Source organism: Etheostoma spectabile, chromosome 19 (genome assembly GCF_008692095.1).
Source record: "Etheostoma spectabile isolate EspeVRDwgs_2016 chromosome 19, UIUC_Espe_1.0, whole genome shotgun sequence".
Lineage (NCBI taxonomy): Eukaryota > Metazoa > Chordata > Actinopteri > Perciformes > Percidae > Etheostoma > Etheostoma spectabile.
Window position 1 is genome coordinate 17,011,618 of NC_045751.1, and position 14,940 is coordinate 17,026,557.

General features: G+C 40.1%; 1 protein-coding gene and 1 long non-coding RNA gene across 2 annotated transcripts in view; both read left to right on the top strand.

Annotated features, from left to right (window-relative positions):
- The window catches only part of zanl (zonadhesin, like), a 67,636-nt gene that overhangs the window by 18,941 nt on the left and 33,755 nt on the right, over window positions 1-14,940 (top strand). The window contains exons 25-27 of the mRNA XM_032544407.1: window positions 682-851; window positions 1,447-1,649; window positions 11,117-11,261. Of these exons, the coding sequence (XP_032400298.1) occupies window positions 682-851; window positions 1,447-1,649; window positions 11,117-11,261 (518 nt within the window). The remainder of the gene's footprint in view (window positions 1-681; window positions 852-1,446; window positions 1,650-11,116; window positions 11,262-14,940) is intronic.
- Window positions 14,770-14,940, top strand: part of LOC116707230 (uncharacterized) — a 3,395-nt gene continuing 3,224 nt past the window's right edge. Inside the window, exon 1 of the long non-coding RNA XR_004336429.1 lies at window positions 14,770-14,848. This is a non-coding gene — a long non-coding RNA (uncharacterized LOC116707230). The remainder of the gene's footprint in view (window positions 14,849-14,940) is intronic.

The window sequence follows — 14,940 nt, forward strand, 5'->3', positions numbered from 1 at the left end:
ACACACACACACACACACACACACACACGTTTTTACAGTCAGAATCTACGATAAAAGCATTAAAATCTCCCCACAACTTATCTATATAAACATAGTTAGGAGTGGGGGAAGTATCAATACAATGTTTTTCATGGCAATACTGTAAATAATAATAAATTAAATTAAATTAAATTAAATAATTTGTGTTTTCAGTCAACTAGATGGTGCAGTTGAGGTTGCAGCAATAAAACTGAATTGAGATGAACAATCAGAAACATGTTTCTCTTTAGATAAAAAGAGATGATGACAAAGTTTCCTTTCGGGGGACATAATTTGAAAAAAGTAATAAAAATCAAACAATCTCGCAGAATATCGCATGTTTAAATCACAAAATATTTTGACATTGGAATTATAATTTTATATATCTGTATAATTATCATTCTTTTTTATTTCATTCTTTTTATTTAAGATGAAATACAATTTCAGTTACCACTTTTGATAAGAGGACTCATCTGTTTTTTTCCACGCTATAAAAATAAAGGATTAGCTTTCATTCATTGGTCTGCAGGTCTTTCTGATAAAAAATATTGTGAGAATCATGTCCTGAAGTTCAAAGCGTGAATTAAATCGTGAGTTAAAAGTTTGGGTACATCCCGAGCGTTGGACCTTGTCTGACCCTCTGAGTGTTTGCCTCTGTTCCAGGGAGTGTATCGGTGTGGTGAATCCCACTCCGTTCTTCCAGAGCTGTGTGTATGACATGTGCCAGTTCCAAGGCCAGCAGCATGTGCTGTGTGACCAGCTCCAGGCCTACACCGATGCCTGCCAGAGCGCTGGAGCCAAAGTCTACCCCTGGAGGACTCCAAGCTTCTGTCGTAAGTCTTGAGCATTTTAATATCAAGGATGATTACTGTCTTTTCCATCATCATTAGAATCTGGTCTCAAAAACAACTCTCCTTCAAAAAACAATCCCAGGCACACAGTAGAAAAAATTATAATGCCTTTCTTTTACGTGGCAGTATGCATTTAAAATGACCACTGAACTGATCATTGTTAGCAGTATAGTCCAGGAAAAGTAACTCATTTTTGATCCAAAAATAGAACTAATTGTAAACGAATTTTTTTCAGCTTAGATCATTTCTATGAGGTGTCCTGAACAACATATTAAAAGTCCTAAGAAATCTTAGTTGAGGAAATATGTTTAATTCTCATCAATCCAAGATGTGTGCCAGTAAGGCGAGACAACAATACACCCCAATGGGGCTACATTTCCTTTGCTCCTATTGAATGACACTTTATATACTTTATAGTATTTGTAATCCTACTCTCCCTCCTTTTACATATCATTGTCTCTGTTCTACCCTCCTTTGTTTCATCCTGCTACCCCTCCTTAATCCATTCATCCTACCCTGCCTCTGTCCGTCATCTCTCCCTTCCTCCATCCCTCTGTCCCTCTGCACCCCCATGCAGCCCTGGCCTGTCCTCCCAACAGCTCCTACTCCCTGTGTGTGAGTTCATGTCCAGAGACGTGTCTGGGTGTGTCTGGACCCCCTGGCTGTGAGAACGTGTGTGTGGAGGGTTGCGAGTGTAATCCGGGCTTCATCCTCAGCAACGACAAGTGTGTGTCCCTGAAAGACTGCGGCTGCGTAGACCCCAGTGGATCCTATCACCCTGTGAGTTCTCCAAGTCACTGAAATCCCATTCAATTCAATGTTGTTTATAGTGTCAAATCATAGCAGAAAATATCTCAGGACACTTTACACACAGAGTAGTTCTAGACCACGCTCTATAATTTACAGCATTTCCTCCGAGCATTTTTCATTCAAACCAACTCTGGCATAGGAAAGGAAAATAGATTAGTCTGAGGCAGACACCAATTCGTCATAACTTCCTTTATTCTTGCTCTGCTTTTCCGTGGGCGGATCAGTCGTTTCGCTGTAATCGTTCTTTACATTGCAGAGTAACGCTGTCAACATGGAATTGGTGTTAATGTTGAAATCACTATATTTTGCTGATCGATAGTGTCAAATCGGACATCAAGCTTTGCTTACAATCCACCTGAAAACAATAACAGAGCCTTTTGCAAATTGTTATATGTCCTATATGGCAGCTTATTGACAGTAAGTTAAAAAAATAAAAAAAAAAAAAAAACAAAACTAAAAAATTTAAAGCATAAAGACCGCTGGAAAAAATTTAAGCATAATGTAAGTGCATGATTGAGCAGTCTTTGTGGAGCAGAGGTTAGGTAACATGAGATCCCAACCAACTATCTGTGTCACCATGCTGCATCAGGACTCTCCAGCAAACAGGACAAAGGAGCAGCTTCTATGCAAATACCAAAACGCCAACGCAACACTTTTTTCGCTCAAATACTGGCTGTAACTTAGATGCTCACACAGCTTATGAAATTTCAGCTGTGGAGCTGATATGATACTTCCCTTTAAAAAGGACCTAGTTACTTTTAGGTGCTTGGATTCACTATTATGGTATTTAAGATCATGTGCTATTGATAAGTATGTCACAATAGTAGGGATATCTATGACCTATCAGATATAAAATGACTAGGCAGGACTGACTTGTTCAGTCAAAAGCTGTTTCAGAACGGCCCATATAAGGTTCATGGTGAATGGTACAGTCAGATTAGAACTATGTCAACTGATATTTGTTCTCTTTCCTTGCCCAATGTTTGTTGTACGTATTTACAACAGTAACCAAGACGAGTATTGTCACCATTTTTTTTTATAACAGCCTCATCCTCCTTGATTTTCTTCCATGATATCTCTATAATGGGATAATTCCAATGTGTCCTTCAAGAAGAGGCTGGATCTTCCTTGATTCTGACCTTCACAAGTTTCTTGATCAGCAGACGTTGAGAGGCATTGCAAATATGTCTGAAGCATAGAGCCTAACATGCCCAACATATAATCATCTAAAAAAAAAATCTTTTCTCCTGTCTAAAACATGTTCACGAATGGAAAAAACGTATAATTATTTAGCTTTAAAACCAAGAAAAATAACTTTAATTACAAAAAGGACAAAAAGGAAAGGTAGTATACCCACCAGTGATTTTTGGGCTTTCCACTAATTTAATTCCAAGCAACGGTTGTATTTTCTCTCTATAACATGACAATATTTTCAAATTAAATCACTTGACTTCTGTTCCAGACAGATCGTGTCCCTCTGGCTTTTAACAATCAACTACTCAACTGCTCCTGAATGAGCATGCACTTTGCTTTGTGACCCAGCTAATCAGCTTGTCTTTGGTTGTCCTCTGAACAATGGAGGCTTGTCAAAAGGCATGTTTTGAGTTTACCTTACACCATCCTTGTACAATGAACCTTACAGTGATCGTCTTGGTTTCCTTCCGCCCCCTAATTGCGCTTGATGAGCTACACCTGATATTCCACCCTCCCTGGATGCTCACTCTCTCCAATACCTCTCAATGACAGCCCAGTCCAAAGATTTTGCAGAACAATTTGTTAGAGTGCCACAATCGCCCTGTCTCATTTTTTCCATCCACAAAAGCTTTGTTGGGACTGATGTGTGCCTGTCTATCTTAGCCGGCAACATTCCTCCACCTACAGCACTATGTGGGTTCTCATTACCCTGAATATTGTGCTTCACATGTCCCCAAAATGACACAGACCTATCCATCCATTGTATGATCACTCTACTAACAATCCTGCTTTGAAGTTGGACTTGAGAAGGAACAAATAAAGTACGATGCAAATAATGAGAGATGTAATTCACTCTACACTAAACGCTTAACCTCACACAAGCCAGGGAATACCATTTTACCTGTAAAACTATTAGATCCATGGAGAATTATGCCAAGAGGTAGAGGGTGGGAAGTATCGGATCCTTTCTCGCCCCCCTAGTTGCGCTCCTTAGGGGCTCCTGCCCTGGGGGCCAACAGCCCTACACATGATAAGGTGGAGGCGTGGGAGAGAGGGTGATTTTGGTGTTCAACTGACCTCTGAATTTTAAAACTTGAATATTCAAATATGACATAATTTCAGATTAATAGGCTTATAGTCTTTTTGTGTCCGGCCTTGTCTAAGAAGAAACAAACTAATTTCCTGACGGTCAGGATTTTTTCACAATATGACTAAAAAGCAGCCAGATTTCACTGCCTGGCTAAACTCTCCAGCTAATCCAGAATGAAAAACCCAAACAAGGTTTCCTTAGCATGCGATTCATACGGTTATTGATTTTGTACAATAACTAAAGCCATTTATTAGATTCAATACCACTCCAATTGAGTTACAACAATACACAAGCATGTAAAAGGCTCTTTAGGCTTTTTTGTCCCTAGCCTTGACTTATCAACCCTGAATCTGTGCTTCTAACCTGATTCCTCACATTTCTCACCCTCTCTGTGCTTTCCTATGTGCGTCATTCAAGCCTGATGGCGCAACGCTGCAGAAATCTGACCAACTTCAGATAGTGCATTCCCCTTCCTCCTTAAACAGGGTAAATTTGTGTTCAGGAGAAGAAAAGAATCCTGAGCCAAATAAATGTGGAGTAGCAAATCCATTTTTCCCCTTGTGCTTTTCGCGTAAACATGCCTGAGATTTTCTTTTCCTCCTTTAATCCTTGTGGTGACTTCCCGTCGACCATGCACTTTGTCCTCCCAAAAAATGAACCCAGTCTGTTTTGCCTTTTTATGAAGTATAAAGTAAAAATGATACTGTAAATTCCAAATTTTGCACAACCATTGATTGATATCACATTCATGTGACCAGATAATTACAGTAATAACACAAGTACACAGCCATTAAGCAACCACACGTCTTTATTATATAAAACCTTTTCTGTTTTCCCCCCTTTTCATTTTTGTTGCTATGAAGTGTGTACAGTATAGGGTCCAAGAACTTGTTACAGGTCTAGCGTATCATATAAAGGTGAATCCATTCACCATCCATCCATCCAAGGTGAATCCATTGGTTAAAATATACATTAAAATATATTCTATCTAGGGAAACATTTTAAAAATACTTTTTTGTCACGATACTAACGATTTTTGATCCCCCCCACCCCTAGTGGGAACATACATGTGCCACCCACGCAAACACCCGCTGTCACCGCCCTCTCTATGCTTAATCTCAGGATGAGTGACACACAAGCCAAAGCCTGTCTCTTGTTCCTTCACCTTTTCTCATCTGGTTGTGTCGTTGTTCCTTGACCTTTATCTCTTTTATAACGCCATAATCCCAGGAATCTATCCACCCTCTTCATCTTTGTTGTCTCCTGAACTAATCTCTGTGTCAATACTCCGTCATCTTATCTTATCTTATCTTATCTTGTGTGCTGGGTATTATTTATAGTATTCATGTACTTTTGCTTTGCGTTTTTACACAAAGAGTAAAGAGTTACTGCAAAGGTAACTGATTAGTTGTGAACACTATTAATGAATCACCATCTATTTTGACTATTTATTAATCTCTGTGTGAATATTTCTAGTTTTCTTCTCTCCTCTGTGACAGTTAACTGATATGTTTGTATTTACGTATGTACACCACAATAGAAATGATTGTCTTTATATTGTATGCTATGTGCTTTATCCTTAATTTTAACTTCTGCACTATTTATGCCTTAGATTCCCATATTTTGTACTTGTTTGTTTCTTTTCATAATATTAATGAGCATGTTGGAGAGAGCCGAGATCTAACATTTCATTGCTCCTCTGTAACTTTGTGACATGCCAATTAAGCTTTGAATTGGAAAAGCTGACGGAAAATGTAAAATGTAACACACTTATGTACGTAAAAAACTGGTACCTGTCGCTTCTGTTAATCCTCGTTTTTTCTTCCTTCCCTCCGGCAGTAACGGACTGCGAGTGCCCTCCCTAACTCCCCCTCCCCTCTCATCTCTCTCAGTCTGGCCGGCCAGTACATCACCCTGCAGACGCCCTTCGGCCTCCGGGTGCGCTGGACGGGAACATTACGCCCAGATCTCAGTTTCCAGGTAACGTTGGTAATGTAATAGTCTCCCTTTTCCAGACCTTCCTCCACAGCGCTGCGGAGGAAGGTCTGGCTAGTCCACACAGCATTCTCGGATGGGAGAAAAACATGCTCTGGTTTATTGGCATTTCTTTAAACCAATCACAAGTGTCATAGGCGACTAAGTGCCAATATAGACTAGTAATGTAACATTCTGGTGGTCCCAACCTGTCTCCTTGGTTGCATTCATGTATTCTTTTTTATTTAACAAAAAAAAGAATTAAACACTTAGCAGGTAAATGTTTTCATAATGTTTCAGTATTTCATTGATAATTATCCTTAACTGAAAGCATCATATAAATAACAGAACTTTGTAATGATAGCATTAACACTTAGGAAATGATGATCAAACAAAATGGGGAAACATATTTTTACAATTTAATGTAGCTCTGGATCCTTTCTTGGTCAACATTTCTTTTGCTGGACTGGTTAATTACTAAAAGAATTTAGACAGGAAATAGGAAATGAAGCAGATGAAAAGACAGAATGACACCGGCTGGGTGCAGAAAATAAGAGCTATAACTGCAGTTTATTCTCTTGTATTTTTGTAAAAACTGCCTAAGTAATCACCTCGGCATCTTCCAATCTGTATTTCAAACGTCATACAGATCGCTAGTTTAACAAATCCTGCCAACATTCTTAATACTTGCCTATATCTTTCATTGATGGTGCCCTGATTAATAGTATTAGATGGAGGGGATTCCTGCATTCTGTCTCAATTGTTTATAGAATTCCTTAAAGAGCCAGACACTACTTCCCCTTTTAATTCTTCTTAAGACATTCCTCTCCTCTCCTAATCCCGTTTTCCTCTTTCTCCCCATCCCGGCAGCTCCTACTACAACCAGACGTGCGGCCTCTGCGGCGACTACGACGGAAACCCGAATAACGACTTCACCAAACCAGATGGCACCTGGTAGAAACGTCAACGACTTTGGCACCAGCTGGCAGACAAAGAAGACGGATGACTCGTGAGTTTTATACGCATTCATTTTAGTGCTGGACTGAGAATTCCCTTAAGACTTCCCAGGAGATAAAGCATGTGATTTAGATAAATGTGACTGGCTCTATAACCTGAACATACATTCACTTACTTATAGTTTGGAAAGTGACAGTAAAACAAATTATATAAGCTATGCAATGTAATGTATATATGTATATGTACAATATATAATGAATTTATACTATAAAAGACTTTTTAACACCAACAATATTTTTTGCAAGACACTTCATTATATTTTGTTATATTTTTGTTTGTTGTTAGAGAAAGTTTATTATAAAATTAGTGGGTAATATAGCAATATTATATATCGATATTGTGATACTAGATACAGTCTTTGAGTTAATATGGTAATATGACAAGTGTTGTCTTGTCTTGGTTTGAAAGGCTGGATTACAGTTAAATTAGACTGTTTTAACTGTTCTATTATTTGCCTTTACCCACTTAGTCTTATTCCACATTATTGATGATTATATGCCACAATCTCATTGAGTAAATATTTTGTAAAAACACCAATTCTCGGCCCACATTATTGTCGCAATATTGCGGTATTTGGTCAAGAAATCGTATATCTGATTTTTTTTTTTTTTTTTTACTTGCCCAGCCCTACAAGATTGACTGCCAGACCTCCTAGGATAAGTGAAATAGAATGTGACCCTGGTGTGTGTGTTGATTGTTCAGGTGTAGCCAAGGCACCAGCCCGACCCAGACTGTGACCCCAAGCTGGAGGCCGAGGTGGTGAAGCCGAGCAAATGTGCAAACTCAAAGACCCTGCTGGACCCTTCAGGTAAGAAAGCAGCTTTTTTCCTAATTATTGACCTGTTACAGCTGTTATGGACGATTTATGCTTCTGTGGTAAATCCACGGCGTGGGTACATACGTAGTACAAACACATACGGGCCATACCCGTAGTCTGACTTAATCTCTCGAAAATTTAACTTCACGTCGCAAACCTCTACAACTGTGTTGGTCCGCTCGGCCAAGGCTTGGTATTTCCCCCCGACCGATTTCCTGGTTCTCCTTCTCCATAAACAACATCAAATCAAGAAGAGGGTTAACTTTTCCTGCTAGAGATTTCCCAACATGGTCAAAAATTACTCTGACTCTGACGAAGCTAATCGTCGTCACTTCTCACCGCTCCTGCCACACACTCCCTACTACACTCACATACACACAAACACACAGAGAGTGCCACTCCAACTTTAAGAATCACTCTCATACGGGACATATACATATATATGTATACTGTGTATATATGTATAGTTTTTTAAATTTATTTTTGTTAAATAGTTCGTAAGAGAGGAAAGTTGCGTGAGAGAGAGGATGACACGCAGCAAAGGGCTGCAGGTCGGATTCAAACTCCGGCCGCTGCCAAGACTCGGCTGTATGGGGCGCACCCTCTACTGGTTTGAGCTAGAGTGCCGCCACCTAAATATTCCTAAATTTTTATCGTAAGTGTATGGACTTTAAGTTCTTAGTCTGTGTAAAATAAAAAAAACTGCCATATCCTACTTTTTTTCCCCACGGTTTCCCAAATGCCCAACCTCCAGTTTTTAAAACAGACTTTCGTTATACTATAATTATTCAAGTCTGTCTACATATATTTTAAACACCTTTCAGTAAAGATCTACAATGATTTATATTACATCTATTACCTTATGCCATTTGCAAGTGCCTTTTGAGGTGTTTGTTGTCAGGTATTTTATCTCCCTTTGTCCATTAATTCCTGCTAATGGACACCTCGTTGGGTATTAACCCTTAGATATCGACCTTAAGCTGTTCATTTAAAATTGTTATCAGACTTCCCTGTTCTGAGCACCGTCAGCACTTATTATCTGTTGGATGTTTAGGATCAGATAACATCTGTGTACCAAGGCTAGTTAGAGGGTGTATTGTAGATATTGTAGAAACGTCAGCGAACAGTTTATCAAATGATGGTTATTGTCAATTTTGTACCTACTTTACAACTGCACACACGGTGGGTGTTTTATTTTACTTTGAAAGGGTAACCGGTGGTTACTGGAGAAGACAGATTGTGGTATCTTTACAAAGGTTATCCAACTAATTTACCCATTCAGATTACAGTTATAGCTCGTTCTTGGAAAATCACATAAATACCACACGCACACACACACACACACCCCCCACACACACACCACACACACACACACACACACACACACACACGTTTTTACAGTCAGAATCTACGATAAAAGCATTAAAATCTCCCCACAACTTATCTATATAAACATAGTTAGGAGTGGGGGTTATCAATACAATGTTTTTCATGGCAATACTGTAAAAATAATAAATTAAATTAATTAAATTAAATATTGTGTTTCAGTCAACTAGATGGTGCAGTTGAGGTTGCAGCAAATAACTGAATTGAGATGAACAATCGAAACATTTTTTCTTTAGATAAAAGAGATGGACAAAGTTTCCTTTCGGGGGACATAATTTGAAAAAGTAATAAAATCAAACAATCTCGCAGAATATCGCATGTTTAAATCACAAAATATTTGACATTGGAATTATAATTTTATATATCTGTATAATTATCATTTTTTTTTATTTCATTCTTTTTATTTAAATGAAATACAATTTCAGTTACCACTTTTGATAAGAGGACTCATCTGTTTTTTTCCACGCTAAAAAATAAAGGATTAGCTTTCATTCATTGGTCTGCAGGTCTTGCATAAAAAATATTGTGAGAATCATGTCCTGAAGTTCAAAGCGTGAATTAAATCGTGAGTTAAAAGTTTGGGTACATCCCAGCGTTGGACCTTGTCTGACCCTCTGAGTGTTTGCCTCTGTTCCAGGGAGTGTATCGGTGTGGTGAATCCCACTCCTTTCTTCCAGAGCTGTGTGTATGACATGTGCCAGTTCCAAGGCCAGCAGCATGTGCTGTGTGCCAGCTCCAGGCCTACACCGATGCCTGCCAGAGCGCTGGAGCCAAAGTCTACCCCTGGGAACTCCAAGCTTCTGTCGTAAGTCTTGAGCATTTAATATCAAGATGATACTGTCTTTTCCATCATCATTAGAATCTGGTCTCAACAACTCTCCTTCAAAAAACACTCCAGCACACAGTAGAAAAAATTATAATGCCTTTCTTTTACGTGGCATATGCATTTAAAATGACCACTGAACTGATCATTGTTAGCATTAGTCCAGGAAAAGTACTCATTTTTGATCCAAAAATGAACTAATTGTAAACGAATTTTTTTCAGCTTAGATCATTCTATGAGGTGTCCTGAACACTATTAAAAGTCCTAGAAATCTATGTGAGGAAATATGTTTAATTCTCATCAATCCAAGATGGTGCCAGTAAGCGAGACAACAATACACCCCAATGGGCTACATTTCCTTTGCTCCTATTGAATACACTTTATATACTTTATAATTTGTAATCCTACTCTCCCTCCTTTTACATATCATTGTCTCTGTTCTCCCCTCCTTTGTTTCATCCTGCTACCCCTCCTTAATCCATTCATCCTACCCTGCCTCGTCCGTCATCTCTCCCTCCTCCATCCCTCTGTCCCTCTGCACCCCCATGCAGCCCTGGCCTGTCCTCCCAACAGCTCCTACTCCCTGTGTGTGAGTTCATGTCCAGAGACGTGTCTGGGTGTGTCTGGACCCCCTGGCTGTGAGAACTGTGTGGTGGAGTTTGCGAGTGTAATCCGGGCTTCATCCTCAGCAACGACAGTGGTGTCCCTGAAAGACTCGGCTGCGTAGACCCCAGTGGATCCTATCACCCTGTGAGTTCTCCAAGTCACTGAAATCCCATTCATTCAATGTTGTTTATAGTGTCAAATCATAGCAGAAAATATCTCAGGACACTTTACACACAGAGTAGTTCTAGACCACGCTCTATAATTTACAGCATTTCCTCCGCAGATTGCACTTATTGCACGGGTGACGAACATTCCATAAGTATTGATACATTGCAGATATTTATTATGTATGAATGTGTCAAGCACATACTCAAAAACATTGTTGTTTCAATTTATGTAATGTATCTGCACAATTACATTTTTGTGGAGGCATGATGTAATTAGATTGTATTGTATATGACTATTCATTGTTTTTTTGTGTGTGTGTGTGTGTGTGTGTGTGTGTGTGTGTGTGTGTGTGTGTGTGTCAGGTGGATGATAACTGGTACCTGGAGGGTTGTGAGCAGAAGTGTGTGTGTCAAAGCGGTGGTTTGATCCAGTGTCACAACAGCAGCTGTAAGCCAACCACTGAGAGCTGCCAGCTAAACGACGGAGAATATGACTGTCGTCCTCTGGGTATGTAACACATACACACACACATTGAAACATTTTATTCAAACTTTCTGAAAGAAACTTAAATAAACAGTGTCAGATTGGTGGAACATTAACAAAATGTCATAATGACACCATGATAACACACACCAATAAGCACAGCCCAGACTTTCTACTTAAAAAAAATACACCACTCTACCTCACTACATGGAAACAAAGAGGCATCGCACATCTCCAGCACATCTTCCACAATAACTCCCCTATCACTCTCCAGGACCCGCACCAGAAAGAGCTGATATGAGGAAGATTTGAACAGTACTTTCAATTATAATTCTAAAATCAAAAATCTACATTACATTTTACAACCTAAACAAAACCAATTAAAGTTAAGCTAAATTCTTGCCTCTTTTGTTCAGGAAATGGTATCTGCTCAGTATCCGGCGATCCCCACTACACACCACCTTTGACAACACACCCACCATTATATGGGAGCGTGTTCCTACACCCTTTCCAAACCCTGCAACGCCTCCTCCGCATGCCCTACTTCACCGTGGACACCCAGAACGAGCACAGAGGGAGCAATAGATTTCCTATTCAGGGCCGGTGGTGATCAATGTGAGCGGTGTGACGGTCATCCTGGGCAGGGTCGACAGTCCAGGTATGTTACATGCTCGCTAAAATAATAATCTCTGCTGTTTTTTTTGTTTTTTTTGCACTTCTTCAAAAACTGTCTTTCTTATGCTTGGCTACTCTGAACGTGTCCAACTGCAGACCGTTCGTGGATTAGATGTGTTTCAGTTACTAAATTAGGAGTTTGCGGGGGGGGGACTGGCCAGGGGAAAGTGTGGAGTGAAACTAAGATGGAAAATCTTCTCAGCAGACGAGACTTTTTTTATAAAAATTATTTACATTATTAATGGCTGCATCACATTGCAATATTTATCGGAACTGAGTTCTTATTAATATCATTAGTTCCCCTCTTTTCTGCGTTTAAAAAGAAGGTCTATGAATTATACATTTGGAACAATAGACAAGAAAGCACTGCCTTCAATGCCTCCACTTTGGGGCTGCACGGTATGAGGAAAAAGTGATATGTAAAAACATTGTTAATATCATTTGCAATAAGTAAGCATATTAGAGTGTACCAGTTTGCTGTTTCTTCTGCTTTCAGTATAAAATACGTGAAATTATTGTGAAATTGAAAACAAATGAAAGGAATCCTTCCCAAGTCCTTTCATTGAACAAATTAAACATTTAATTAACACAAAAGGCACCACTAAAATATCACAATGAGGATAAAAAAGAGATATATAGTGCAGCGCTACTCTACATCTGCCCAGCATCAGAACCAACATCTCTGCTGTATGTCTTCCAGGTCATGGGACGGTGGTTGTTCCCCCCGTCACCTCCATCGATGGCGTAAAGATCTACCTGAGCGGCACGTTTGTTGTCCTGGAGACATCCTTTGGCCTAAGTGCGTTTTGATGGCAACCACCACGCTGACGTCACCGTGCCGACCTCCTACAATGGCCTGCTCTGTGCATGTGTGGTAAGGACCAGTTGGACCCATTTCAGTAAAATGGTCCTATTCCGATACTACCTTCCATTTTGGCCATTACCAAGTACTGATCCAATATCATGTGTTCATATATTTTATTACGTTTTAACAGAATACTACTAACCCTGTATGGATGTGATTGATTTCTATCTTTGTTATGGCCTGGCTCAGGTTAAACCTTTTGTGAAACATGAACAAACAAACAATGAACGCCATAGAACTTTATTTTATTATCCAGTTTTACTTTGCATAAGTAGTGGGTGTTTACTCTCTCTCTCTCTCTTGCGTTGTGTGGTGTTACAGACGAAGCTGTCGCTCTCTGTTGGCTATCACAGACGTTTATTCTGATAAATAGCAGGATAGTGTTTCACAATCAATTTGTCACTATAAAGAGCTCCAGTTAGCATGAAACAGGCTACTGCAAACCTGTGATGGCGTTAAAAATGACATTAAGAAAATACCAGTATGAAATTACAAAAGTAGACAACTCTACCTGATAAATAGCAGAATAGTGTTTCACAATTACATTCATTGCCATAAAGAGCTCCAAAAGTTAGGTTATCAAGCGAGGCCCCAACCAGACTAGCAAGCCAACACAACGTGGTGAACCAAAAGTGGTCTCTAATATAAAAGTAGAGACCTCCAATGTAGATATACTGTAGGCTTACTAAACTATTATCACAATGAACACATTTACCTAGCTTTAACAGTGGAGCTCAGTATATGCAACTTACCATGAAGTAGGCTACTGCGACTGGTGATTGTATGTAGAATTTACCCTAAAGTCTCAGAATAGCACCAATAGATGGTGCTTGTGTTACAGAAAAAAGCCTGTCTCTTTGGACTACTGACAAATGAAAAGTTACCTTTTTTAATGGCAAGTGGAAATTTTAACTCCACTACACATATGTTACTTACCAATGCTTACCAGTATTTAGCAGTACCAGAGGCTTTTCCAATAGTGGTTCGGTATCTTCAGACTATAATAAACATCATTCTCTACTGGAGTCAATTCCACAACTGATTGCAGCCAGCGAAATAGTTTGGTCATTTTCTCGACCGCTACTCTGTCCACTTTACTTGCTTGAGTGTACCAGTGGTTCTGCACTGAGTCTTAATGTTTGTTTCCCCCGCAGGAAATTTCAATGGAAACTCCAAAGATGACAACTTGAACCAGAAACAATAACCAGCCGCTAACACCAACGAACTGGGACAGCTGGCAGGTTCCTGACCCCCGGCCCGGTGAGTCACATCACAGAACACACAATCATTAAGACTTTGAGCCACGTTTTACACAACAAGAATCATCACTTTGTGTCATTTTCATATTTTCATCTTCATCAGCTGCACCAACGGGGGAGGGGTGGACACTGTGACAAAACGGTGGAGGAGAGGCCAAGAAGCCCACCAGCTGCGGCATGATCACTGATCCCAATGGTACACCGTGCCTAATACCACTAAGAAAGTTCTTATTGAGTAAATACAATACCGTAAATGATTGCCATTCACTCTGTCTGCCTCTCGTATTTTGATCCTCAGGTATCTTTAAGCCGTGCCACTCGTCGTGCCTCCCGACCGTACTTTGGAACTGTGTGTACGACATGGTGCCACCGGCGGTCACCGTGGCTCTGTGCCAGGCCGTACAGAGCTACGCCGACATGTGTGCTGCTGCTTGGTCCCCTCGCATGGAGAAACACACCTTCTGTCGTACGTTACCTTTTTTTTTTACCTGGCAATATAGTTTTAGTTTAGTTTTACTTTTTCTTGAATGTATTAGTTTTATTTATTTCAGTTCATTTTATTTCCCTAATAATCCTATTTGCAACTGTCCTTCTTTCCCTTTAGCTCTTAAGTGCCCTCCAAACAGTCACTACAACCCGTGTGGCCCCCGCTGCTCCCAGCCCAGCTGTCAGGACCCGGAAGCCCCGCCGCTCCTGCACACAGCCCTGTGTGGAGGGATGCGTCTGCAACCCTGCTTCGTCCTCAGCGGAGACAAATGCGTCCCTCTCAGCGAGTGCGGATGTACCGACCGAGACGGAAACACAGGCCGGTAGTGTGCTCAGCTCAGTGGAGGTTTTGCAAGAAAATGTGTTTGAACAGCATTGAACTTATTGTAATGTGTAGGTGGGAGAGTTTTGGTTCACC